Raw genomic sequence first — 27114 nt, 5'->3', positions numbered from 1 at the left:
CAAGCAAGACGGGAAACAGCAACTGGAAAAGCTGTGTTACATTCTGCGTTCAAATATTGTTTGAGAACTCTTCCCATTACTGATTTGTGTTTGTAGCTTGCTAGAATCCCAGTGTGGGGATGCACAGAAGACCGAAGTAGAAGACAGGGTTGCACTTATCTGCAACTGCTGTTCTTCAAGGTCTTCTGTGCAGATACACATTCTGTCCCTCATGCCCTGCAGTGAATTCTCACTGGTGGATTTGTAGTGGCTCAGGTAGAACTAAGGGAGAGGGCGCTCTGCCATTGAGCATATGACTATTGGAGGGAAGGAGGTTGCAAGGCTGGGCTAATGGTAAGTGCCCTCTAAATAGGAAGCTCGAGACTGGTCTGTTGCTGGCCTTCGCAGGCACAGTCCCAATATGTGTCTATACAGAAGACCTCAAAGAACAGTCGTTACAAGTAAATGCAACCCTGTCTTCTTCCATGTGGGACTGCATAGAAGCCACAACGATGAAAACAGGGTTGCACTTACCTGTAACTGATGTTCATTGAGCGGTGTTTTGTGCAGGCATACATTCCTCCCTCCTTTCCCTGGTGTGGGCTACCCTGCAATAAAGAGCTATTCTCCCTCATGGCAGTGAGAAGACTGAAGGAAAAGCACTGCCCCCTCTCCCATCATGTCCTGGTTTGGGCAGGAAACACCAGCTTTGGATGTGGGTGGGGTGGGGCGGGAGGAGCACTCCTACAGCTTAGAAAGCTCTGGAAAGATTGAGAACTCCTTTCCATGTCTGGTCTGCACATGCCTCTACAAAACTCTATTCAGTGAACCACAGTTACAAGTAAGTGCAACCGTGTTTTCACTTTTCTGTTCTTCTACCTGCATAGAGATGATATGGAATTCATATTACTTTAGTCTTTTCTTTCTTTCTTTTGCTTGTCAAGTTACAACTGATGTATCGCAACCTCATAGGTTTTCAACGTTAGAGACGTTCAGAGTTGGTTTGCTGTTGTCTGCCTCTGTGAAACAACTCTTGATCTCTTTGGTTGTCCCCATCCAAATACTAAACAATGCTGACCCTGCTTATCTTCTGAGAGCTGATGAGATCAGGTTAACCCAGGCTATCCAGGTCAGGGCTCAGTCATTGTATACTTGCTCATTTCTACCCATCAGGCTTCTAAAATATTACTGATACAGAATGTCGTGAAAGGCTTAAATAGTTCTATAAGAACATTTATCATTTCTAAAAATGAGATTTATCTATTTATTCAAATACTGACATGGAGAACATATTTTAAATTTAGATTAATTTCTTGGACTGGAAGAAAAATAGATCCAGTTGGTGTTGACTATATTCTTCAAAAGCTGGGTTTTCATCATGCAAGGACAACGATTCCTAAATGGCTTCAACGAGGAGTCATGGACCCTTTGGACAAGGTTCTTTCTGTTCTTATCAAAAAACTTGGTAGTGCACTGCAGGATGAGAAGGAAAAAAAAGGAAGAGACAAGGAAGATCACTGAAGATAGAAATCAAGTAATGTGGCAAAGACATGTTTTATATCTTTTTTTTGTTTCACAATGTGTTCAGTTGTATAATTTTAAGTATGATTTACGCAGAAAGAACTTAACAGTTTGTTGCTATTATATTTAAAATTTGATTGACATGGTGAGTAATTGTTTACTGTGGTATATGATGCCATTTTGTATTCATTCTAGTACTGCATGACCAATGTTTGTGAAAGAGAACTCTAAAGCTGCTGTTTAGCATTCACAATTTTATGATGTGCAATATTTTGCATCTTTGAACTACAAATTAACTGTGAATTTTCAGAACTCTTACTGGCCATAACATAAAATGCCCTTTTGGGTAATGTGATTCCATGAATGGCTTTTTTTCCTGTCCAAGCATATTGTATAATTTCTGTATAATTTATGAAAGTGTGTTTGCCTGTGTGTTTTAAGTTTTCTTATACCTGGAATAAAATTTAATATGTTCTAAATGTTGGGTTTTTAAAACAAACAAAAAGAACCCAGTATTTTTAGACAAAATCACAATCCAATCTTTTGCAGAGTTATTTCAACTCCACTTGTGGACATGATAGTTACAACTCTATCCTGTGTGGTCAAGATCTCAAATGTCCTCAGGAGCATTTGCCCTTAGATAGAAGCTTGAGGGCCTTTTTATGATCAGGCCACACCTGGAGTACTGTGTGCATTTCTGGAGACCTCACTTCAAAAAGGATGTGGACAGAATGAGAAGGTACAGAGGTGGGTGACAAGAATGATCAGAGTTCTCCACATCAAGCCTTACGAAGAAAGACTCAGGGACTTGGAAGAGGGTACATGACTGCTTTATGTGATTCTCTGATGTGGACAATGAATAAATCAAAACTCTAGAAACAGATTTCTGTTCAGGAAGGTTCACATTTAACTTTTAGTGCAAAGTTCAATTAATTATATATATAGAGAGAGAAGAAGAAGAGTTTGGATTTCTATCCCCCCTTTCTCTCCTGTAGGAGACTCGAAGGGGCTTACAACCTCCTTGCCCTTCCCCCCTCACAACAAACACCCTGTGAGGTGGGTGGAGCTGAGAGAGCTCCGGAAAGCTGTGACTAGCCCAAGGTCACCCAGCTGGCGTGTGTGGGAGTGCACAGGCTAATCTGAATTCCCCTTCACAGCTCAAGTGGCACAGCGGGGAATCAAACCCAGTTCTCCAGATTAGAATGCACATTGTTCTTAACCACTACGCCATGTACATGTAAAACACATGTAAGACATGTACATGTAAGATACAAAAACACCAACCCCATAATGCAAAAATCTACATATGTTATTTTTCAAAAATGTCCTTAATCCACATATAACCCAAAATTTAAAGAAGACATATTCCAAGAACCTAAAAAATCAAGAAAGAAAAAATGGAGCAGCAGCTCAGTGGTAAGGTATGTGCTTTCCATATAAATGGTTTCTGCTTTAATCACTGGCACCTCCAGTAAAAGAATCAAATTGAAGACGTGAAAACTCATTACTTGAGGCCCTGGAAAGCAGTTTTCATATTAAATACTGACCTTGATAAACCACTATCTGATTCAGTATTAGGCAGCTTCGTGTGTACAATTAGATATTGTCTGTCATCAAAATCCCGAGGGACCTCACACAACACTTCCACTCGGACCAGAAACTCATTGGAAGCAGCTCTCTCACTATTTGTCTTGGATTTCATTTGCATAGCAGGACTGTGGTTCAGTGGTAGAGCATCTGATTGGCATGCAGAATATCCTAGGTTCAATCCCCGGCATCTCCAGTTAAAGATCAGGTAGTAGGTGATCGGAAAGACTTCCACCAGTGACCCTGGAGAGCTGCTGTCGGACTGAGTAGACCAGGGGTAGGGAACCTGTGGCTCTCCAGATGTTCAGGAACTACAATTCCCATCAGCCCCTGTCAGCATGGCCAATTGGCCATGCTGGGAGGGGCTGATGGGAATTGTAGTTCCTGACCATCTGGAGAGCCGCAGGTTCCCTACCCCTGGAGTAGACCAAACTAACCTCGGTAGACTAATAGTCTGATTCAATAGAAGGTAGCTCCACTTGTACACATATTTCAGCACCCCCTTGATGATGACCCCCTTCAGTCAAATCATATGACAACTCCAAAATGGATAGTTTCAAATAGCCTTTTGATCAGAACTATGTTTTTGTCGAGGAGGCTTTGAATGTGTTTCATAGTGCAGAAAAGAATGTATATGATAGTTTGAATGTATTTTCAGACTCTTAAAAAGAGTGCTTGCAGGATAGAAAACAAAAAGTAAATGTTTAAAATTAGTGTACAGACTGGCCCATTTAAATGTAGAGGCGCAAACCTGTTTTAAGTAAAAAATCTCCTTAATAAATGTTACACATTGTATGGGAAAATTAAGCTACCCTTATTCTAGATTGGAGTTACGCAACTGCAAAAGGTTTACTGGAGTCATTCAAGTTTGCTGTATTTCCTGTGAACTATATGTGAACTAATTTTTTGACCAACAGGCTGCCCCATCCAAACCTGGAGGTAGTAGGATGCGGCATCACCTCACCGACTCCAATAGGGCTTTCCAGTGGGTCAGGCAGCTCAGGAAACCCCCAAAACTCCTGCCACCCAGAACGCCCCAAAGAGGTTTAAAGGACATGACACCAAAAAGGTGGTGTAAATTTGAGGGCCGATGCACCACGCAACCAGCCCTAAACCCTGATAATGCCCCAGCCTGTCCCCTATCTCATGCTGGCGTCCAAGCAGGACACCAGCCCTGCTGTGGCCTGAACTTTTGGGTTTTGTGGCAGGTGGGATGTGTGGGTGCTGGAATGTCTGCCCCCTCTGCCATGGTAAATGCCTTGGGAAGGTGAATGTGCCAGTGCACCTCTTACAGGAGCCCTTTCAGCACCACCACCCTTTTGGGATGGGGGTGTTAGTCTGGTGGTTCATGGCTGTTCAGCATATAGCTTCAAATATTGCTCCCTAACACTAGAGTACAACTGAGGCAACAGCTTGGTTACAAGCAATTAGGTTGTTCATCAAGTCCTATTTGAACAGTAAAGCCTCTCTGGTACTGCTGAAAGAGAACCCTTATCAGTCAATATGGTTTAAGACTGTCTTTGATAAAGAAGGGATCTTGGGTTTAAAAAGGTTGTAGACTACCACATCACACCATGATCTTGCTTTACTTATTGGCTGGTCTGTTCTTACTCCAGCCTTAACTGTTTTATAGCACATTGTGCTCATATTCTATTACCACAACCACTGAGCTATCCTTAAGTATGTACAGAGAGGAGGGATCCGTGGTTGGAAAAGTAAATGTGAGCACAGGGTGCAAGTAAGAGAAAAGAGGGAGCTAAGTTTTTTTCGTAGTGTTATGATTGGGAGGATTTGCAAAAAAAACCGGATTGGAAATGTTTGAAAAGAGCGCCATGCCACTCCGTTGCTGTAGGCAAGCGGTGTGTGTGCACGGGAAGCACAAAGTAGCCTTTGGCCTTTCTGTCCTTCTAACGTTGTTCCATCAAAGGCGGAATGGAGGCAGGCACCTGCTTCTGGCCCTGGCCTTTCACTTGATAAACGGCGCAGAAATTCTGCTGCTAGGATTAGTAGTAGGGCTTTCTCTCCCAGAGAGCAACTTGCATTCAAGTAACCTTAGACGGACTTATTTAAATGTCTTATAGAAATTACCAAGGCGCGCAAGTTCTTTTATTAACCTCCTTCCAACACGTAGGACCGCCGCAGCGAACCACACCTGCACGAGATCTTGACGGCGCAGCTTAGAGAGATCTATGCGCATGCTCAGTGGCGCTTCGCAGGAAAGGCGGCGTTGGTGAGGGCGAGGCGGTCGCATTCGGTGAGAGTCTGATGGTACGAAACTCATTGCACTACGCGCCGTCGCGTTAGTCTTCGGGAAGTCAGAAGTCGGTGGGCGGGGAGGGGGAAGTCTTCTCGAAGAGGAGTTTCGCTTGTCTTTGTTCTTGAGACATTTGGAAAGTCGCAGCGACGTTAAATGTTCGTTTGTGAGGTCCTTTGATAAACTCGGCGGCTGTAAGGTGTGCAGAGAAGGAATAAATAAAGTTGCTTTTGCTGAGGAAGAACGAGTCGTTCAGGTAAATCGTGCCCGGTTAGGTGGTCCCCCCGGGGTTCTAGAGCCTCCCCGTGCCGTTGGCAACGGGCAGAGACGTTCCCAATATTGACACTGCTAACCCCGCCCCCGCTAAGTCGTGACCGCACTGGGAGTATTCCTTGATATGTGTATACCTTAATGGTTATTTCTACTCCCTTTAAGGGGGTGACTTTTTCTTCAGGTAGAGCAAGATGGCGAGCGACTGGCCTCAGGCTTCCAGGGTGCCCAGCTTTGCCCAGATGTTGAAGAAGAACTTGCCTGCACCACCTCCATCTTCTGTTCAGCCATCAGCTCCTCTCCAGTCACAAGCAGAACACAACAAAGTGTTTTTCTCATCTACAGATATCTCTGATGTGTCAAATCTAGCATCTAAATTAACTCCAGTCACAGGTTTTGGTTTTTAAATCACATGCCTTTTTTAGCTGACTATAATAATTGAATAGTCGTGACCACACTGGGAGGATTCCTTGATATGTGAATATGAATTTATAAGAACATAAGAACATATACTTTAATGATTATTTCTACTCCCTTTGAGGGAGGGGCTAATGAAGCGACTGCCATAATAGAACCCAAATTGGTGGTGGTAACTTGTGCTATGGATATCTCTTAGGTTGTTTCGTAGTTGACACGGCCATACTCTTGCAGCGTGTAAGACTTAGGGACTTGTTTTGTCTTGGGTTTTTATAATGTATGAACAAATATTTAGTGCAATCTAGTATCTGAGCTTTCTTAAAAGTTCCGAAATGAGGTGTATTTGTGTGTGAAATCTTAAGTGTGTGAAACTAATATGAGAAGTAACCCCTGGCTTTCAGCAGCTGTGGGAGGTATTCTTAAAGCATCTAGCACAGGGGTAGGGAACCTGTGGCTCGAGAGCCGCATGCGGCTCTTCTGCCCTTGCACTGCGGCTCCACGAGCCGAGCGCCGGCCCCATCCTTGCCCGCCCTGCAGGTAGCAGGGCGGGTGCATCAATTGCCTGCGGTTGGCTGCACCGCGCTGTGGGCTTCCCCTCTTGCCCGCCCCGTTGGAGCGGGGTGGGCGCTTTTCTGGCGGCCAGCGAGGCCGAGTCACCGGCTTCATCCTTGCCCGCCCTGCAGGCAGCAGGGCGGGCACACCAATGGCCCGCGGCTGGCTGGGCCACGCCGCGGGCTTCCCCTCTCACCCGCCCCGAGCCGCTGGCCCCATCCTTGCCCGCCCTGCATCCATGCACTTCTCAGATTGAGCGGAGTAAAAGGTTAAAAAAAACCCTATATATATAGTGTTATCTTTATTTTAAATGTCAAAAATTATTTGCGGCTCCAAGTGTTTTCTTTTCCCGTGGAAAACGGGTCCAAATGGCTCTTTGAGTGTTAAAGGTTCCCTACCCCTGATCTAGCAGAAACAGATGGCCTGAGTGTCTTAACAGTAATTGACTATTAAAGGCCTCTTGTCCTATGTACATTGCTTCACTTAGCTTTATTCAAGGAAGTGCGAGCATTCATTTCCCCCTTTGGAATTATAACTGTTTTTCAATTAATGAATTGTAGGGCAGATTCCTGCTTCCCAGTATTCCAAAGCTGCACCAGTTGCTCCGATCACTTCACTTCCTCCAAAGAAAATTCCAAAAGAATTTGTTGCAAAATATAAAGAAGGAGAAATAAACCCAGTGTCAGCTTTGCATCAGTTTGCACAAATGCAGCGTGTACAGCTAGAATTAAAGGAAACTGTAACTACAGGTAAGTACTTCTTGCAATATAAATATGTTGTTGGCATTTATCCTAAGTATTAGAACTGAAACGTGCATGCTGCTTTAATGGCTACTGTGATGAATGACTTATACCTAATGTCTTCTCTGGTTCTATTCTCTGCACAAAAGTTTCATGAACTGTGCAATTTAATTGAAATTCACATTTGGACAGGACATTCCTTACTGCTGTTCCATTGTCCTACAGTTTTCTTGTGTTGTCTTGTTTTGAACACACTTCAGAGGGGTCAGAGTTCTTCATTTCCTTTCCAGAAGGTTAAGTCTACATGCTGAAGGTGGATTTAAAATTATCTTCACCCCAAGTAAATCTGTGTGGAAGTGACTCCTGGTCATTTTAGCAGTGGTTTCTGATAACCATCTTGTTCAGGTGCATAATCTAAATGAATGCGGAACATTTATGTAAATTTTATTTGGAATTTTAGAGCCTGTAAACCAGGGAATAAAGAATGATTGTATATAGGAGTTTATAATTCTTTGTGTATTTTTTAAATCAAGCTGGTCATTGACCGTGATAATAATTATTACTACTGTAGGAAATTTGATCACTCCAAAATTAAAACCATCTCTCTAGTAATTCTGCTATTTTTCAGTTCAGAAAATATGATACAAGATGGGTATCTTTTGGGGATGTGTGTTTAAGATAGGGAGTAGAAAAAATCCCATGGAATCAGAAATAGTCAATACTATGTGAATGTTAAATGTAAGTACGATTTAATACCGTAGCGTAGGATAATTGTAAGCTATGCATACTGTTAAACTTTTGCGTGTATGTAGTTCTTATGTAATACTAAATATGTAGTTCTTATGTAATATTAAACCTCCCGGGGGGTTAATGCTGGACATCACCTACTTATTTAATTTATTTATCGTTTTAATTTATATGATGTATTTAATTTAATTTATATGATGTATTTATTGTATTGTATTATATTTATTGTTTTAATTTATATGATGTATTTAAGTGTTTAATTGTTTCGTAAACCGCCCTGAGCCCTTCGGGGGTAGGGCGGTCTATTAAATTGAATAAATAATAATAATACTAAATAGAAAACTAATTTCTCACTTGTTGCACTTCGAAGGGAATCTCTTGGGATCATACTTTGCTTTTTGTGCTGTGGTGGATGGTATTCCATATAAGACGGGCTTGGGACAAAACAAGAAAGAATCAAGAGCAAATGCAGCAAAACTTGCTCTTGATGAGCTGCTGCAGTTGGAGGAGTTAGAGTCAAAGGCTTTAGAAAAACCAGGTAAAAGTTATGTATGTGCATGTTGGTAGTGGAACATACACTTTACTATCTGAACTGGTTTGTCCCTGAAATCTTGAGAAAAGTATTCTTGGTGAATTCTTAGCACATATTGCATATTACTTTATATACGGATTCTGAGAATAGAAATTCTGAACAGATTGGCAGACTGAATTTATTATTGTTTTTCCAAGAGTTTTTTTAATAGTAATGTGTTGCCTCCAATGCTTTTGGGGCAATTTCAGTACCAAGATAAGGGCAAAACCCAAAGGGTTCTCACCAATGGCTCATCTTCATCCTGGAGGTAAGTGACTAGTGGGTACCACAAAGTTCTGACTTGGGCCCAATGCTATTCAATATTTTAATCGATGACTTGGATGATGGAATAGAGGGCATGTTAATCAAATTAGTAGGGTTAGCTAATATCCCAGAGGACAGGGTCAGAATTTAAAAATTACCTGGAGAGTAGAGAGCTGGACCAAAACTAACAAAATGAATATCGACAGAGATAAATGTAAGATACTACACTTAGGCAGAAAAAATGAAATGCACAGATATAGGATGGGTGACACCTGGCTTGACAACAGTATATGCGCAAGGGATCTGGGAGTCTTAGTAGACCACAAACTGAACACGAGTCAGCAGTGTAATTTGGCACCAGCAATTAAAAAAGCCAATGCAGTTCTGGGCTGCATTAATAGGAGTATAGTGTCTAGATTGAGGAATATTGTAATGCCTGTCTGTTCTGCATTGGTCACTTGGAATACTGTGTCCAGTTCTGGGCACCACAAATCAAGAAGGATATTGACAAGCTGGAACAGGTCCAGAGGAGGGTAAGCAGAATGGTGAAAGGTCTGGAATCCATGTACTACGCGACACTGGGTATGTTTAGTCTGGAGAAAGTTAAGAAGTGACATGATAGCCATGTTTCAATATTTGAAGGGATGTCATGTTGAAGAGGGAGGAAGATTGTTTTCTGCTGCTCCAGAGACTAGGACAAGGTACAGGAATGGATTCAAGGTACAGGAAAAGAGATTCCACCTAAACATTAAGAAGACTTTCCTGACAGTAAGGGCTGTTCGATAGTGGAATGCATTGCCTCAGAGTGTGGTGGAGTCTCCTTCTTTGAAGGTTTTTAAACAAAGTCTGGATGGCCAACTGTTAGGAGTGCTTTGACTGTGTGGTGGGGGGGTTAGACTGGCTGACTGTTGTGGTCTCTTCCAACTCTTATGATTTTATGATTCTGTTGAATACAAAAAATATCAAGATAGGTTGATTCATTTTTAAAACGAAAAGCTTTAGATAAGAATACTCTCTCCAGCCAGTTAGAAAATACAGAATTCAATTAAAATTTAATATGAATGTGGAGGGCAAGAAAGCTGATTGAAATTAGAAAACGGAACTGGCCTCTGATTCTAACTAGCACTTCTTCCCATAAGTACTGATGATATGGATTCTCTGTAATTTACACTAGAAAATAAAATAACTGCTGTATTTTGTGCCAATTGAAGCAGCCAAACAATATTGTAAGGCAGCTCAATGTAGAATGCATCAGAATGTGGTCATTTGTGGCCAAATCACGATTTTCAAAGAGATCCTGTGTCTGGAGAACCAACTGAACTTAGAGCTACAGGCTGCAGACTGTGGTGCCTCCACCTGAAGGCATGTTTTTAATACCGACACGTTATGAATCTGCTCCTGTGGTGAGAGTCCAATGTCTGTCCAAAATAGGCCGATTCATTACTCCTTGCTGGGCTGTATCATTGATCAATGGCACCTCAGTTTAATCTGGGTTCAGTTTATTAGTTATATTTAAATATGTCCAGGGCACAAGGTGGCCATGCTGGAACATGTATACCCCACATGTATTTAGCAAGCTTTTGCCTTATGCAGTGCTTTAAATGTTTCTTAATGGAGTAGTGAAAAGGAAGATTGAAGCCTGTATAATTTTGTGATTGAGAAACAGTCTAATACTGAATGTAATATGGGAAAGGATCTGCTTCAATCATTTATGTTTCCAATGTTAGAATATGATATGTTTGCAGGTCCTCCCAAGACCCATTCAGAAATGTCAGTTGTAGCTGAACCTCGATCCCCAGCTGGGCCTAGTTATCTTTCAAGGATTCCGTGTGGTAAGAATGTTCTATTTTTCTCTCTGAAAGACACGTAGTTGTGCATTCTTTGGTCCCATCTACTGTATATCTGTGAAAACATTCTATATGTTGTCTTAAGACCAAGTATAAAAGGCTGTGTTTGTGTTTCATAGTAGAATGTTTAGACTTTTTGGATACATACTTCTGCATCTTCTGTGTTTGAGATGAATGTTTCTTGAGAAGCAGTAGTATCAACTTAGTACAGCTTCTGGTGATAAAGATGGTTTGTGCGTATGCTAACAAAATAATAGACTTCTTAGTCTTTTCTTGGTGCAACAGTTGTGATTAGCGAGACAAGACAGTTTGCAGTTCAGCTGTAGGTAGTATGTAACAGCGATAAAATGTGAACTGGAAAATGTTGCTTATGTTGAGACCACAGCCTGATGTAGCATACTTTTTTTATTTGCATTTAATAAAATTAATTTGAAATGCTTAAAATGTTCTTTGTCCCATTAAAAACTTGAAATGAACAATTTAAGAAAAAGTACAATCCATCTTAACATCAGATTTTGATTTTTCTCCCATATTTGATTTGCTTTAATACTTTACCAGAAGGACCACATCTAGCCTATGAGAAGATTTCTCAAGCTGTCAGGGAAATGTTCAGTAGTTTAACTGCTAAATATCTGGAGTACCAGAGTTGTAGTGGTTCATTGGCTGCATTTATAGTAGAAAGAGGTAAGCCTATTGGCTGTTTCTTTTCTAAAGAGAATGTCTATATAATGGTTTTATTGTAAAAGCCCTGAATAAAATTGATCTCATTAGCTGTTTTGTTTATGCTTATGTTTTTTAGCTAGGCAGTATGAAGTAGTAGCTATTGGAACTGGTGAATTTAACTACAGTCAGTGTAGTCACCTTGATGGGAGAGTTGTGCATGACAGTCACGCTGTTGTTACTGCCCGGCGCTCTCTTCTTAGGTAAGAATTGTACAAGAGTGCTGTTGAAGTTATTCCTGTGTTGAATTTAACTTTGTAGAACCAATGATTGCATATAGATTGATTCTTCTAGAAGATGTTGCTTGTCTGTAAATGATAAACTTTAATGTGCAGTGCTGCTTTTCAGTGGAACTCTAGAAACATTTCATATCGGTCTTCTCTAAAACTGTATTTCTTCTTCGAAGGTATTTTTATAGACAGCTTTTACTCTACTACAGTAAAAATCCAGCTATGATGGAAAAATCCATATTTTGTTTTGAGCCAGCCTCAAACTTGCTTTCAGTAAAACCAAATATAAATATATTTCTCTACATGAATCAGTTGCCAAAAGGATCTGCTCAGATAAAGTCCAAGTCAAAGATGTAAGTATTGTAAGCATTACAACTATGAGACTTACTGCAGTGGTTATTTGATTTTTCCCATTCAGAGATTAGTTTGTTCTACACACTCTTTTTTTTTACACAAATTTAAAAGTTAAAATATTAAAGGAGCGAGACAAAATACCTTGTTATAGTCTGCTCAGTCTGTCATTTACCAGGCTTGCGTTTATCTGTTGTCTTTTATTAGAGAAGAGTAACATTCAAAAGATAAGCTATAAAGAATAATTGTGAGAATTTTTACTCAGGTACCCAAAGATAGTAGAAATACCACTTTTCCCTGTTTTTTCCATACTTTGGTTTTCATTTGATTCTTCAGTATTGAGAAGTGGCTGCATTATCAGCTATTTGGGCTTCTGAGAGGATATTCCATTTGCAATAAAACTAAAGGCATTGGTTTATTCTCAGCTACATTTGACCAGGTTTTCAACTGGACTTGCATCCAAGCAAGTTGCTTATACTCATGTAATGCCAGCTGAAACTGATCCACATACAGGTGAGAAGGTGAAGTCCCAGCACTTTAGGCTTAGGGTTCTGCCATAATATAAGCTGAATAAATGGTATTGATCAGTTAGCAAATTAGCCCACCAAATAATGTCCCCCACTATTTCATTGATATCTTAAAAGAGCTGCTTATGCACCTATCTTTTCCAATGAAGAGAGAAGTTAATCCTTTACCTCATCGAAGGGTGAGAGCAAGCACCGTGCCTTGCTTTGCCAGGACAACCTTGTGCTCTGGTCTGCAAGAAGGCTTTTTGCAGAATACTACTGGCCTTGCCTTCCATTTTTTGAGGCTCACTTACTTTATTCCAGTTTTCCTAATCAAAGATAGAGCAGCAAATTATTAAAGCATGGTTGTGAATAGCCTTTCACAGAGTGGATGGTCACATTCTTTTTGGTCTCCCAGATCTTGACAGGATGTTGGCCAAGTCTGAATTTCGGGGTAATTTAAATAACTAGTAGTCCTATAGATGCGATCCTTTCCAAGTGAATTATTTAAGTTTTGTAAAAATGCTGCCCTGAAAGAAAATAAATGATAATCAATATTGTGAGTGATCCAGCTTTCATAAGCAGAGTGCTGTCATACCCATTCCAAATATAAGTGCAAGATTAACTGATTTAAATGCAGCCATTCTAGTTCCCTCTCCTATAGTAGGATAACAACACCCCGCCTGCAAGATTGTATGTTTGCAGAAAGCACGATAGCTCCTAGCAGTAGAACAGGTCTTATCCAAGGAACTGCATACTACATCCCCTTAGATAGGCAAGAGAGCCTCAAGACTCATAACCTTCAGTGTCAACTTCATCTAGATCCTACGGTCCCTAGACTACCACTGAAGGATTTTCTGATCTGAAGCCAGGTGTGATCTTGTTTGTTGACCTTCTCTACCTTTGGTCAGTTATTCCATATCCTTGGTTTTCAGAAGGAAAATGGTGCAGAGAAAGTACTCACATTGTTGCCCTAAGATGGGTCAAAAAGTTATACTGTTGCCTTGTCAAACATTTTTGTATCATTTAGTACAGATACCATGTTTGAGTTTTCCCAGAAGAAAGACTATATTCCTAAACAACCAAATAAGCACTATGCTTTGTAACTGAGATTTAGGAGTACTATAAGATCTCACAAGTGAGAAACCATTGTTTTGACATGTGACCATTTTTCCAGCTAGCAAGTTTATTTATATACTTGATAGTCTACTTCTGTCTCTGGCAAAGGACTTCTCTTGTTAGTGGATGCAGCTTTCAAAAGTTTATGAGAGCTAAGCAATGGAGGCAGAAGCAGAAGCTAACAATTGCTAGTTTCAAAACATGTTTCCCTTGTGGCACTATTTTAGGACATAGGTCATCAAAGCTTGTTTTTTCTCAGATTATATAAAGGACGTTGTAATCATAGAACTTTCAATGGAAGTTAAACAACTGCCCTGGAAGCAATAGGTTGTATAGTAGCATCTTGTTGGCAAATTGAGACATAAATATGACCTTTAACCTTAACTCCCCTTAAACTGTCCTTTAAATAATTCCCCTTAATCTTAAGGTGACTCCATTAATGTTCTTCATTTCAGCTTGGAGTCTCAGAATTTGTTATGCTTTCTGCTTATAATGATTTGTTTGGTCTACACATGTATGTAAAAGTTTAGTTCTCTGTGGAGCTGGTGTTGCCTGACCTTTTTTAACACAACAGTAATAAAAATGCCACAATAGCCTTCAAATTGTACTTGGAAAAGATGATTTGTTTGTTTCATTTAATATACTTATGTTCCCTATGTGTGTCCTCGAGGTGATTGGCAAATCTGGCAAAAATGCACAAATAAACTTAAAGTTCATGACAAGAAAAAACATGAGGTTAAATTAACCATGAAGCACCATCCCATTCAGTTCAAGGCCTTTGGTTTCTAGTTTGCTCCAGAAGAGCTGTGGCATCAGCACCATTCCCTTCTTGTGGGAGAGAGCGGCATAATTTGCAAGAGGCAACTGAAAAATCCCTCTTGCTAGACCCAGTTAGTCTGAGCTGCAATAAATTGGTTCCCACAGGAAGATACCACCCATCATCCTCAAAAGGTTTGACAGATTGGTACTTCAGTTATTCTGGCCAAAGATGAAAACTGCTGTGTTGAAACTATTCCCGTGGAAAGTAAAGCATTCAGGATTACTTTAAAGGGCCTTATAAGGTATCATAGCACTGTCTATGGTAACTTTTACACTTTGAGAATTACAGCTGTCACTGAATCATTCTAGAATAAGTTTCATTAGAAGAGATCTACAGGACTGCCATCTGGGCCTTGTTTGCATGATCATTGGACTTGTTAATTGGCAAGCAGTTTTGAATAAGTGATCTGCATATGACATATGTCATGTATTCTCTGAAATTCAGTTACATGAAAACTACAACTGGAAGGGTGCTGTTTTCCTTTCTCTTTAGTGTAAAAGATTGGTCTTGAGACTTTGGGTGGTGAAAGAATCTTACTAAAATTCATGTTTGGTAGGAGTATGTCATACATTCAGTGTTTTTGGCTGCAGTCATGGAAACATGTGCTAGTCACAAAGGAATATCCTGTTTTGGCTCCATCGATTAACTTTATTTATAAATTTGTTTTATCTGACTGTGCCTCTGCTTCTTTCCAGTTGCTATATTTGTGTCTGATGGGTGAGAGTGTTTCCTGTTTAGCCAGTTCTTGTCTGGGGCTATTTGGAACTTTTCCTAGTCAAGTCAGAGATTAGTCCGCTTTTCATCAAGAAAGAAAAACTAACCTAACTGCAAGAACTGGCCTCTGTACTCCTAAATGTTGTATGGGAGGAGGGGGGGCAGTTTTTGGCCATTTTGTCTGAATTTCCACCTTGGTGAATAATTAGCCTCTCCACAAGCATTGTTGGTTTCTCTCTTATTTCTATCTAGCATTTATCAGCTTTCCAAGGTAGTTGGTTACCCATCACATCTTCTGTTGGATTTTCGGGTTGAATAGCAATCTCTCCAACCAATGTCTTTCCTCTTGAATAGGAGCCAGCTTTCCAGCCACTGTTTGGTGCCATAATCCCTAAGTGAGGATGAACTATGCCACTCCACTGATGTCTTATACTGCAGGAACACTGTAAACTGAGACAAGGGCCCCTTCCGCACACGCAAAATAATGCGTTTTCAAACCAGTTTCACAACTGTTTGCAAGTGGATTTTGCTATTCCGCAAAGCTTCAAAGAGCACTGAAAGCAGTTTGAAAGTGCATTATTCTGCATGTGCGGAATGAGCCTTGGGTAACATTCCTGTAATTGGGTTCCTAAGAACCCCTGCACAGCCAGGAAGAGGGCACCCAGCTCTTTGGGACCAGCAAACATGTTGGAAAGGTAGTTTTCACCAAGCAGCTGAAGTACCTTCCTGGAGCAGTGGCTGGGAGTTGGTCTAGGAGTCCCCCTAAATGGAGGAAAATCCTCCATATGGACACATTAAATGTTCAGCTGCGTTGTAGGTGAGGATGCACTTGCCAAGTTGCCTAAGAATACCCAGCTTGTGACTAAGAATAGGTAACTTGTCACTAAAAGTACTAGCTTTCCCAGTTTCCATGATTAGAGAGAGCAGATAACATTCAAGGAACTATGATCTACCTCCCTATCCACTCACTGTTCTGGCAGCTCTTCTTTCTCACAAGATTGATATGATTAGAAAACATGCTAGAACCCTAAAAAAAATCACTGTAGAAGATTTGATACAACTGGCCCATCTTGGAGACTCGGTAGCTTAAATACTGTTTCTTTTGTGTAATAGTTTCAGATATACAGTGACTGATTCTGCCTTGCTGTCACAAAATCTTCTCAAGGGAAGCTTTCCTGCGAATTACAGATATACTGAACATAGTGACTCATTGGTTGGACTTCTTGAGGAATTTCCCCAATATCCGGCTTATGATTCTGACTAGTTACGGTGATAGGCACATTAGCTGCTAGCCAGTTGGGGGATTTGTTGTGTACTCTTCAAGCATTCTAATACTTGAGCTAAAGCTAATGTGCAGTTTAGCAATATTGTCTCCAGGTATGAGTATTCAGTTGTCAGAAAGCACAAAGTACAGACTTCTAAGTGGAAATTCTGTATTTATCTTACCTTGACAAAACATCTAGGGAGAGACCTGAATGTGAAAGTGACTGGCGAAGTTGATAGTACCTTGCCATTGTTTGTACATCATTAGATACCCTGGATTTTGTTTATATCATTATGGAAGCAGAATTGAAATGATTTTTCTCCATGCTTCTACGCAGGAAGCATGCAGTTGGTCTGCTGGCTTATTCCTTGTATTCCAATTCCCTTTGGGTATTGGGAAATCATATCCAGACACTTTCCTAAGGATTCAGGATTGGCTTCAGAGACCTTGGCTCTTACAGTTGATGTGAATTCATCTACCTCTAAGAAGAGATCTGTTTTTTAGGTCCCATTTTTCATCTAGATTGTCCTATTTTAAACATTTTAAATGTATTATTTCCTCTCATTTAATACTTAGAAGACCTCTTGTGGGTGCTTCAAAACAGAAAGATCGGAACACTTGTATCAGCGATGGATATTTTTGGTTTACTGTAAATATGATTGGACCACCTGCTGCAATTTGGAGAGACAGGTTGGGAGACAGGGCACACAGCTTGATCAAGCACTTCTCCTGGAAAGTTTTCCTATCCCATCCCCTTTCAGTTAAATAGATTTTCCTCATAAAGCTTGCCTTCAGTTCTAAGGACCCTTAAGTTCTCATTCATGTTTGTTCTATGGAGGGAGTTTTCTGGAAAATAGTGTTACTGGTTGTCATTACATCTTCTTGTAGGGTGTTCTCTTGATGAGAAAGGAATTATGGGTTCTTTGACAAATACATAGTAGTAATCTAGACAGACCTATCCTGTGTTTATAATACCTAGTTCCCGTTTTCTGCTTTTATTTATATATTTTATTTTATTTATTAGGCTTATAGACCGCCCTCCCCTGAGGGGCTTGAAGGTTGCTAGTTATAGGTTTTTTTAAGTGAATATACCCTTGAGGAGACCAGAATCTCCTCAGCGTGTTGTGCTAACTAGCATTGGTGATTCAGATTAAACGAATCACCTAATCGCAGCCTATTTGGGCAATATTAGTCTCAGATACATTATGCCTGAATCCGATCCGATCCGAATAGAGAGTATTTGGATCGGCTTGTATGTATTCAGGGGAATTCAGGCATTATTTAAAAGATCCTCAAATGCCTCCACTTCCCCCCTTCCTCGGCAAGAGTCTGCACGCCATGGATCTTAAAGATCTGCGGCATGCAGGCTCATGCTGGCAAGAGGGGAGAGTGATTCTACCCCCAAAAGTGGATTCTTTTGTTTGTTTTTTCTCTAAACATTGTTTAAAGGGAGTTCAAGTGGCTTGAACTCCCTTTAAGCAATGTTTAAATAAATTTAAAAACCCTAAAGAATCCACCTCCCCCAGAGAATCCCCCCAATACTTACCTTGGGGTGCCTGTCAGGGACACATGTTTTAAGCTAGTGGCACCAAAATTGCAGGGCATCCCCAGGAGACTCTCTTGATGATACCACCCAAGTTTGGTGAAATTTGATTATAGCCCTTCAAAGGGTATCCCCCATCTGCTATTAGTTCCCATTGGAAACAGTGGGGATGGGGCACCCTCTTTGTGGGTCCATAAAATTGGACCCCTGAACCAAACTGCACTAAACCTGGGTGGTATCATCAGGAGAGTTTTCTGAAGATACCCTGAAATTTTGGTGTCGCTTCACTGTCTACATCTGTAAGGTACTGCAATGCTGATTAGTTTTGTTTTTTGCTTTTTTATTGGGACGTAAAGTGGACGTTCATTGAGATGTAAAGTAGTTGTAGTATGTCCTGGATATCTGCTCTTTCGAATACAAAAGTTGAACTTAAGAATTCTACTGGCAGTAGAAATGAGGAAAAACATAGTTTGAGGTGGAGGTGATGCTCATAACAGGTCCCTTCGTATATTATGGATTTCCTATAATTTCCCTTGTGCCTGTGTTTTCAGTTTTAAAAATTGATTTTGTCAGCTTGGTCTCTTAAAGGGTTACTCTGATAATTACTTTTGTAATTATTTCCTAAAAGAGGAGAAATTTTGTATTGTTTGGGATAGGGACGTTGTTATCCTTGGTGTGACAAACCTATTGTTTCCTACTGAGGAGACACACACAGCCTCCTAAGATTTTTGGGATGTAGGTTGGTTTTGAACTATAAATCTTTCCCTCAGTTTCCAGATGTTCTAGAGGTAGCAAGTGTGTTGGTTTTGGGTTCACTGTTGTATGTTAAGTTTTGTGATGCACAAGGAGATTGAGGTTAGAGTAATATATAAACAACTAAGAGGATTCACTTATTTATAGGTTGGTTTTTAAAAGAACAAACTAGCAGCACAGTTCTCTAGGTGGGCAAAGTAGAAACCAAGGCTCAAAAATTTAGACTGGTTAATTACTTTAGAGAGTAGTTATATTTTTATACAAAGCTTTCTGGCACAAACAGATTTTTAAAGACTAGCCATTAGTTGGATTCTCTCTTGCACACAGGATTTCACCTACACCAGCCTGTCATTTCCCCAGAGTCAGAGTAAATTCCGCAAGGTGTCATCACCAGAGACAGATCTAACAATCGAGCACTCTATTGTCTCTCAGAGGTAGAACTAAGCCACTCTGCCATTCTACCAGGTGGAGCTACCCTTCACTCTGTCTGCTCTGTTTCCCAAGCCAGAGTTGAGTTGTCATTGCTTTCACTCTGAGGCAGAACTCAGCTCCTGAGGCAGAACTCAGCTCTCCCATGCATCCCTCCTTCTCAAAGGTGAGTGGATGCAGGAGCAGCCACCTGAGTGGCTGATTTTTCCTTCAGGGGCAGGACAGTTTCCCATCTATCACAGCTGGCTTCTGTCAGAGACATTAGTGCTCCCTGTCTGTTCTCTCACCACTTGAACAGAAAGTCAAGTTTCTGATTTTAAAGTATAGACACTCACTAGGGCTTTAATTGGTGACAAACTGAATTATTTGGCAACTCATCTAGAAAACCTCTCCTCTTGCAAATTCTTATATCCATGTGTTGGACAAACAAAAAATCTTTGACTGTATGAACTTTTGTTGTAGATGTCTTACCCCAAATTCTGTATCTTCGTTTGAATCTGGTGAGGAACTATCTCTTCATGTTGCAGTTGAAGGCAAGATCTATCTCACTATCTATTGTCCTACGGAAATTGCTAGAATAAGCAGTATGTCTGCTAGCGACAAGCTGACAAGATGGGAAGTGTTGGGTGTTCAGGGAGCCTTGCTAAGCAATTTCATTCAGCCAGTTTATGTTACCAGGATAATGCTTGGTAAGTCCTGAATTTTGATCTAGTTAAATACTTTTAAAAATCTGTCATATTTGATCACTTATTTTAAATGTTTATAAGAATATACAAGTTGTCTGAGAAACAGTAGTAGTTTGTGCTTGAGCTGCAGTGACATGAAATTGACTTAGAGTGCCTATGTTGTGTAGTGGTTAGAGTGATGGGAGACCCAGATTCAGGATCTAAAACACTGGGGGCCCTCGGACAAGTTTTGTACTTTCTCAGGGTTATTCTACAGAGAAGCGGAGGGGAGAACAGTGTATATCACCTAGGCAGGGGTCTGCAACCTGCGGCTACAAATCCCATCAGCCCCTGCCAATTGGCCATGCTGGCAGGGGATGGTGGGAAATGTAGTCCATGAACATCTGGAGAGCTGCAGGTTGCAGACCCCGACCTAGAATTTCTTGAGAGAAGTGTGGGATAAAATCAGATTTTTGACTTTTAACCTCTGAAGCTATTTTGGTGCCCACTCAAGGGCTCGACAAATCCAGGTGCCTGGTCACCATAGTTGCTGCATGTTTGCTCTTGGCAACTGACAGATTTATAGTTCAATTGTGATGCATAGTTTTGGAAAGCCCAGCACTGGCAGGCAACCATCACTGAGCTTCAACCTTTCTCCAATGGAGTTTGCCTTAAAGGCGTCGCATGCCGGTTAGCTCAGCACCAAATTAGAAGGCAGGATAAGTTTAACCTTATGCATATTTACTCAGGTGAAAGTGGGGACTTATTCTTGTGAAGCTGCATGGGATTGCATGGTTAAGCCTATGAAACTTCTGATCAAGGAAGTTGTATTCACTATCCAGCAGTGTCAAAGATGATTCATAAAAGTTCCTGCTGGAAATAATAATTCCACTGGACCTGCCACAGAGTCATGTGTGGCATCGCAGATTCCCATCTTTGTCATTTTCCCGCTCAGTCACAAAAACAAAATTTATTTTCTTTTAACTAAGTTTTTACTGTGCCTTTGTAAGACTTGCTACCTTGACACAACCAAAGGGACTGGGATCTTGATTTCCTAAATGTTCATGAAATTGCCACTTCTGTAAGTCCATAAGTTGGCATAATGGTGGACGAGTTTTAAGCAATTGCTTCAGCACTCTCTTGCTGGAACCTTTAGGGACAATTTTGGCTCCTTGCTTGATTTTAAAGTAAATGTTTATTGATTACTTAGACTCTAACTCTCTCTTTAATTTTGCTAATCATAGGATGCTAGAAGTGAGGTTGCTGTGTAGCAGTTGTTCGTTTTTTAAAAAGCACTTAGTAAATTAGATTTGCCACTGATAGCTGCTAAAAAAAATCAAATTAAATTGTTAGGAAGCTTCACTCTGATCATAGGCATATCTATTCAAAAGTAAGTCATCTGTGTTTAATGGTTCTCAGTCTATATTAACTATGTATAGGATTGCTGAGGGGTAGCTGTTAGTCTGTGATAGCAAAACAAAAGGCAATGTACGTGCATTGCTACAAGAAGCCAAAGGGAAAATAGTTGTGGAGCAGTAAACAGAAACCTTGTTGAAAATATACCTAGCTTTCTTATAGCAAAATGAATCCCTGTGAGTTTACATTTGTATTTTGAAAAATGACTGCAGAGTAAAATTTCTATGCAACTTGACACAAATTTTGCTAAACTGTTCTATTTATGCATTCAAAAGAGTGGAGTAAGATCATCTTTATGAGCAAAATTCTAAAACCTAATTGCTCCTCTTTTAGAGACTTACTTAAGGTGGCTGATGTGATGAAAATATTGAATTTGTTACAAATAAGATTAACTCCTAGAGAAAATTTGTCATGGCCTGTCCTAAATTACTTTCTATTAGGACTAGAATAAACTATTAATTTTTACTGAGGTTTTTCATTAGGGAATTAACTTTCCAACTTCTTTTTTGGTCTTCTGAACTGATTTTTTAGGAGGAGGAGTGGGGGGGGGGAGATTGCACAGAGACTGGACTGACTAAAACGGAGTGAATTAATAAGCATATTTGGTGAGTCAATAAGGACATCTAGTCGCACGAGTGAAGATGGCAGTTAAGAAAAGAACACGCTGAATCTGATGCTAGTAGATCGGACCATGTGCAAAAAATAGAACTGTTGCTAACCTCCATGTGAAATGATACATCAAAATAATGGGGGAAATAGACATAAAAATTGAGTTTATCTTTATTTTCTGTAATGTTGGTGTTTTGAGTTTCCTTTCATTTTGTTTAGGGAGTGGAAGCTGCCATGATACTAAAGGATTAGAAATAGCTATCAAACAACGTGTAGATGAAACACTCACTTCAAAACTACCCATGTTCTACCTGGTGAATAGACCTCACATTAGTTTGGTGACTGCTGCTTACCCAGTCCAGTTAGACTTGCAACACAAATCTCTTAGTGTGAACTGGTGCCAAGGAGATACTTCATTGGAGGTAGTGGATGGACTCAATGGGAAGACAACAGAAAGGTAAAGTACACTAAACTGGGAGAACAACCTGAGGTGAATTGCTCCTTTTAAAGGACTGTCATTTACCCATTTCATAATAGAACTTTAATTTCACTTAATAGTTCAAAAGGACTTTGAGATGAGAAGCTCCTATTCCTTCACTTTCAGTATAAAATCTAATATTCTGTCACTGGTTGTTGGTATCTGCTGCTTGTTAAGCTCTAGATAAATAATCTGCACTGGAAATGTGCTATGCTTCTCATTGCCACTGTTTTTCAATCCTAGTTCACCCTTCAAAAGTGGCATTACAATGGCAAGTAGACTATGCAAGGCTGCAATGTTAAGTCGTTTCAATTTACTTGTTAAGGAATCAAAGAGAAATGACCTCCTGAAAGCAGCAGGTACATACCATGAAGCAAAGGTAAGGCATACTGAAGAGTATCATAGACAACTGCAAGCCTCATGAATTCCAGATCTGTAACCCATTTACAGTCACTTCAGGATTTGATTGTTGTTGGGGGTTTAATGGCAGCTTTTGAAAATATGCAATATCCTAGATTGGTTACATGAATATCTGAGCATGTAGAAAACAGCTACAACCCCCATATAGTTCACTAGCATTAAAAGACTTTAAGAGAAAAAATTTAGACTGCCCAGGTCTGCTGTTCAGTGATTTCACTGTTCTTGAAAACAGTTTATGCAAATGTCTTTGTAAGTGGATGATAATGATATGTTTTAATGCTAAAAGGCTAGGGTTGTGGTATCCAAAGTAATGTTCTTTTTTTCTAAAAATAAAGCACAGGCATTGCATATTGTTTTACCCATGAAATCAGTCAGAGAGTGGTAGTCTACATCTGCTGTAGATTGAAGCATATGTAGCACCAGTGTTGGGTACCCTGAGAAAATGTTATCTAAAAGTTGGAGATTTTTTACAGCAGATGTAGCCTGTGCAGATTTTTAAAAATGTTGCTTTGGCAGTGCCTGCCACCACAGAACAAGAATCTACACTGTGTTTCTTAAGTTAAATTGTGGCAATTTTGGGGCAGGCTCTGCCTCCTTGGCAGCCATTTTGTTGCTCTGTCCACTGTTCTGTGCTTCTACTCAAAGGTTGGGGACCTCTGACTGAAACAATAAAGATTATTTCAATGTATTACCTCTGTTAAATATTTTTATTATTTTCCCTTTCATTTTATTTCGGCAATTCGGAATAAATATAATGCATTTTCTTTATAAAGGTTTATCTAAAAAATATTTTTACTGATAATATTTCCAAATTTCTGCCCAATATTTATATTTATTTGCCATAATTTATTACCAAACTGTTATTTATATTCTAATTTCCACCTTATTAATCCAGGGTTTTCCTACTACTACTGTTTTCCTTAAGTTTTTCCCTTTCTGAAAACAGTTGTGGAGAAATTTTAAATCTTTATATAACCTAGAAATATTAATATTTTATTTATTTTAGCTTATGAGATGCCCTTCCCCATATGAGCTCATTGGATGGACTTGCAAAAAATTATGTAGCTAAAAAGCACAGTTTATAATCAACTGTTTCATCATCTACTTCCTTAAACACTAAAATACACTGGCTCTCAAACGCAACGTTTTGTTAATCCTTAACACTTTATTTTAGTTTGTCATCTAGTTTGTTATCTGATCTGTCTTGTAACTGATTTGCTTGAGGAAAGATTTCAGGCCTGGGTTATTTGTTTACTGTATCTTGATGTTGAATAATTGATGACAGCTGTTTTTAGAGTAGCATTTTCACCCTTTAGGGAACTTGTGCTTTCATTTTCATAAATGTATTCTGTTCAATGATTAAAGATAGTTCTTCCAAATATGTTTATATATATATATATATATAAATAGGAGTCTGAATTCATAGGGAGACATTAGAGATCTTGGGTAGTGACATATCCTTGAATGATGAAGGGTGTTACCACGCTGCCTGGTAACTTTTAATAGCTCCAGACCAACCAGCTCTCGGCAGCGCAGGGGAACACAAACGGGACCCGACACAGCGAGTATAGTAAATAATAAAAGATTTTATTGAGATGTTGACCTGTGTTTCAGCACCTCCGCTCCACAGCAACTGCAGCTGCCTAGCAGCTTTACAACATCTTATATACCCTTTCTCCCGCCGGGAGTCCGGGAGAATACAGGACAGCCTACAACCATTCATACACAGAATACGTGACAACCAATCATGCATCTACAGGTACATGAGAACCAATCAGAGTCCAGTGGGCAGTCCCTTCTTGAATTTTGCAGCAAAGGCAAAGCGAGGCGATGACGTAGGCACTGGCGAGAAGAACACAAAAGAGTCCCTTGGGTGCTTGGGGTCAGGAAACGAAACTTGATGACGATGGCACCCTTATCTGCCTGTTGGTGGGATTAGGCAGATTGAGGTGCTTCTTCCGAGGTCCTTTTGTCAGCGTCCATTCAGGGTTTTTACAAGTGAAAGGGACATGTCCAGGTGGAGCAAGGGTGGATTCCTGCCTTGAGCCAAGGAGGTTCCATACAGACGCAAGTACAAAAGATAACTATAGTTCCTACTTTCTATCTAATACTGGGTTGTTCCTACCTATCTTGTACAGAAATAAAACAATATTCCGTTTTTATTAAACTCAAGACTAGAAGTGGAATAAAATCACTTCTGGCTCCTCTATCAAGGGTAGCTATATATGCTTGCATAACAAGATGTGTTCCCATTTTTCAGGATACTAGGCCTCTCAGGTTTACTGTACTGTATTGGAAACTTTATCTTGATGGGATAACTCATTCAGCAATCCTTCAGTACTGAATATTAATTTCTTCTTTATTTAGGTTATGGCAGAGTCCTACCAAGATGCAAAATATTTGCTGAAAACCTACTTGGAGGAGCATGGCTATGGACCCTGGATTGTGAAGTCTCCGCGTATTGAAGATTTCAGTATGTGATAGCTGGCATTCTAGTTGCCACTGGGTTGGCTCTTGACAAACAGAGATCTCATTTTAATAGCTGTAGATTATTCTATTCAGAATACTGTCAACTGATTTCCAAAAAAGTTCTACTTGAACTGACTTGTTAAACTGTATGGACTATTTTTATTACTATCACTTTTGCCATTGTGAAATATCTGATGTTAAAGTAGCTTGGTTTTTTCCTAAATGGTTTATCAGCTGCATTGGCTATAATACCTCTTAAGGTATTTGAGCAGTAAAGAGGACTGTGTGATAATACAGTCTTTTGCTGTGGTCATTACCATATTTTGCATTGTTCTTTCTGTTTTGATTCCAAAGCCCACTGTTTCCCTTTTGTTAACCATTTTTGTAACCTTTGTCCATCTCAGCTGTAAGCATCCAAGCTTAAGGCTCTAAGGAGCTGCTCTCAGTATACAAGAGTAAGCTTCCTGAATAAAATACGTAACTATCTCCCTGATGGAACCATTACTGGAACACTCTATTCTACAATTTACAAATCAGGAGAGGAGTAGTGATCAGTTTTTGCCTATGGGAACAACTTTGAAATTATCAAGTCGTAAATTTTCATTTGAGGTTAAACTCTCTGCATGATTCATCATTAAGGAGTGAGGTGAAAGTAGTTCATAGTATGAGTGCCTTATCTTTTAAACATGATAACTTCAATTTTCAATAACAGTAGTATGATTTGCTGGATGGTCTTTGAATTGTATACACTAATGTGCTAAACTAGCTTGAGATGCTCAGCAAGGCTGTCCATCCAAGTAGTGCTAAAGTGGAAAACAGGTGAACTGATTAATGGGCTGGATCCTGTGTATACATGTTCTCAGTGGTAGGCTTTTCCCCAAAGGACACTTTAATTGACATGGGACTCTCTTGCTGGTAGAAAAGCCTCTTGTTTGAGGGATGAGAGCACTACCATTAACAGGTTCACAGGATCTAATTTGATAATTCACAAGAGTCTCTCTGGCAAAATTTTGCATTGCATTGAGGGCTTGATTCCGTAGTGTTTGCTTAGATGCAGCTAAGAATGTTTTCATAGTTGTATCTCTTTTTGTATCACCAAGTATACAAAAGCATTTCTCAGTAGCTTTCACAAGGCTATCGTGTATGAAAAAATCCTAAGCCAGTATAGATAGTTTATCCTGTTCGGTATTCCATTTCAAGGTAGTTCCCTGTGATGCTATATTTCAGTTTGCTGAAACTTTTTGAGTTTAAGTATAGAGATTTGATATCATTTTCTAGTAATTACATTTGTGTATACATTAGAATAAATGTATAAAAACAAAAGCAGTGACTTTAATCTAAGCAATAAAGTTCTGTTGTGAAACTTATTGGCTGACTCTTTGGTGAAAATGTAGCAATGAGTTTCTTTTTAACCTTCAGTTTAAAAAGCTTTTGTATAAGAAGTTACTGATTTATTCACCTTTTCAGAATTAATTCTGCTATCAAACTTGTATAGTAACAAGTATAACACATCCAGTAGCTCTTATGCATCATATGCTACTAAACAATTGCTTAATTCTAACAATGGTTTGGGTTATATGTACGCTTCTATTCCTTCCTCCCTGAATAGACTGTTACCAGGATTCTACCAAGCCCTACAAGCTATTTGTTACCCAAATGGCTTCCACATGCATACATCTCAGCTGTAGGTACATATCTCTTAACATGTACAGAGAGCACATACAAATATCCAGGGCCAGTTATTACTAGGACCTTTTGGCAGGTGCTTACCATGGTTCAGGACTTGGGCAATCCCTCATATAAAGTATGCAGTTTCTAGGAAATGAACAGCCATAGTTTTAAAGTTGAAAGTTTCTTAA

The 27114-nt window shown here is 39.8% G+C and overlaps 2 protein-coding genes across 12 annotated transcripts in view; both read left to right on the top strand.

Annotated features, from left to right (window-relative positions):
- Positions 1 to 1979, top strand: part of BLTP1 (bridge-like lipid transfer protein family member 1) — a 141477-nt gene extending 139498 nt beyond the window's left edge. For all 10 annotated transcript variants that reach the window (XM_048508691.1, XM_048508698.1, XM_048508695.1 and 7 more), the window contains one exon: positions 1284 to 1979. In XM_048508691.1, coding sequence (XP_048364648.1) covers positions 1284 to 1500 — 217 coding nt within the window. In that variant the 3' untranslated portion in view covers positions 1501 to 1979. The remainder of the gene's footprint in view (positions 1 to 1283) is intronic.
- A 3312-nt stretch (positions 1980 to 5291) lies between these two features.
- Positions 5292 to 26639, top strand: ADAD1 (adenosine deaminase domain containing 1). 2 transcript variants are annotated; one of them, XM_048508701.1, is made up of 12 exons: positions 5292 to 5355; positions 5777 to 6004; positions 7141 to 7329; positions 8438 to 8605; positions 10648 to 10734; positions 11308 to 11433; positions 11549 to 11672; positions 11876 to 12052; positions 19661 to 19887; positions 22108 to 22345; positions 22610 to 22745; positions 25154 to 26639. In XM_048508701.1, exons 2-12 carry the CDS (start codon positions 5806 to 5808, stop codon positions 25265 to 25267), a joined length of 1785 nt encoding a protein of 594 aa, XP_048364658.1. In that variant the 5' UTR covers positions 5292 to 5355; positions 5777 to 5805; the 3' UTR covers positions 25268 to 26639. The 2 variants fall into 2 exon arrangements, with proteins under 2 accessions (XP_048364658.1, XP_048364659.1); XM_048508702.1 differs by having other exon boundaries at positions 5326 to 5355; positions 5796 to 6004.
- The last annotated feature ends 475 nt before the right edge of the window (positions 26640 to 27114 follow it).

Source organism: Sphaerodactylus townsendi, linkage group LG10 (genome assembly GCF_021028975.2).
Source record: "Sphaerodactylus townsendi isolate TG3544 linkage group LG10, MPM_Stown_v2.3, whole genome shotgun sequence".
NCBI classification, from domain to species: Eukaryota; Metazoa; Chordata; class Lepidosauria; order Squamata; family Sphaerodactylidae; genus Sphaerodactylus; species Sphaerodactylus townsendi.
The sequence above is the reverse complement of the archived record's forward strand: the minus strand, read 5'-3'. Positions and strand labels throughout refer to the sequence as shown.

Coding starts and splice junctions, on each gene's coding strand:
- ADAD1 (XM_048508701.1), top strand. CDS start 5,806: ATGGCGAGCGACTGGCCTCAGGCTTCCAGGGTGCCCAGCTTTGCCCAG. Junction 11,673..11,875: donor GCCCGGCGCTCTCTTCTTAG/GTAAGAATTGTA, acceptor TCTTCTTCGAAG/GTATTTTTATAGACAGCTTT. Junction 12,053..19,660: donor ATAAAGTCCAAGTCAAAGAT/GTAAGTATTGTA, acceptor CTTTTGTTGTAG/ATGTCTTACCCCAAATTCTG.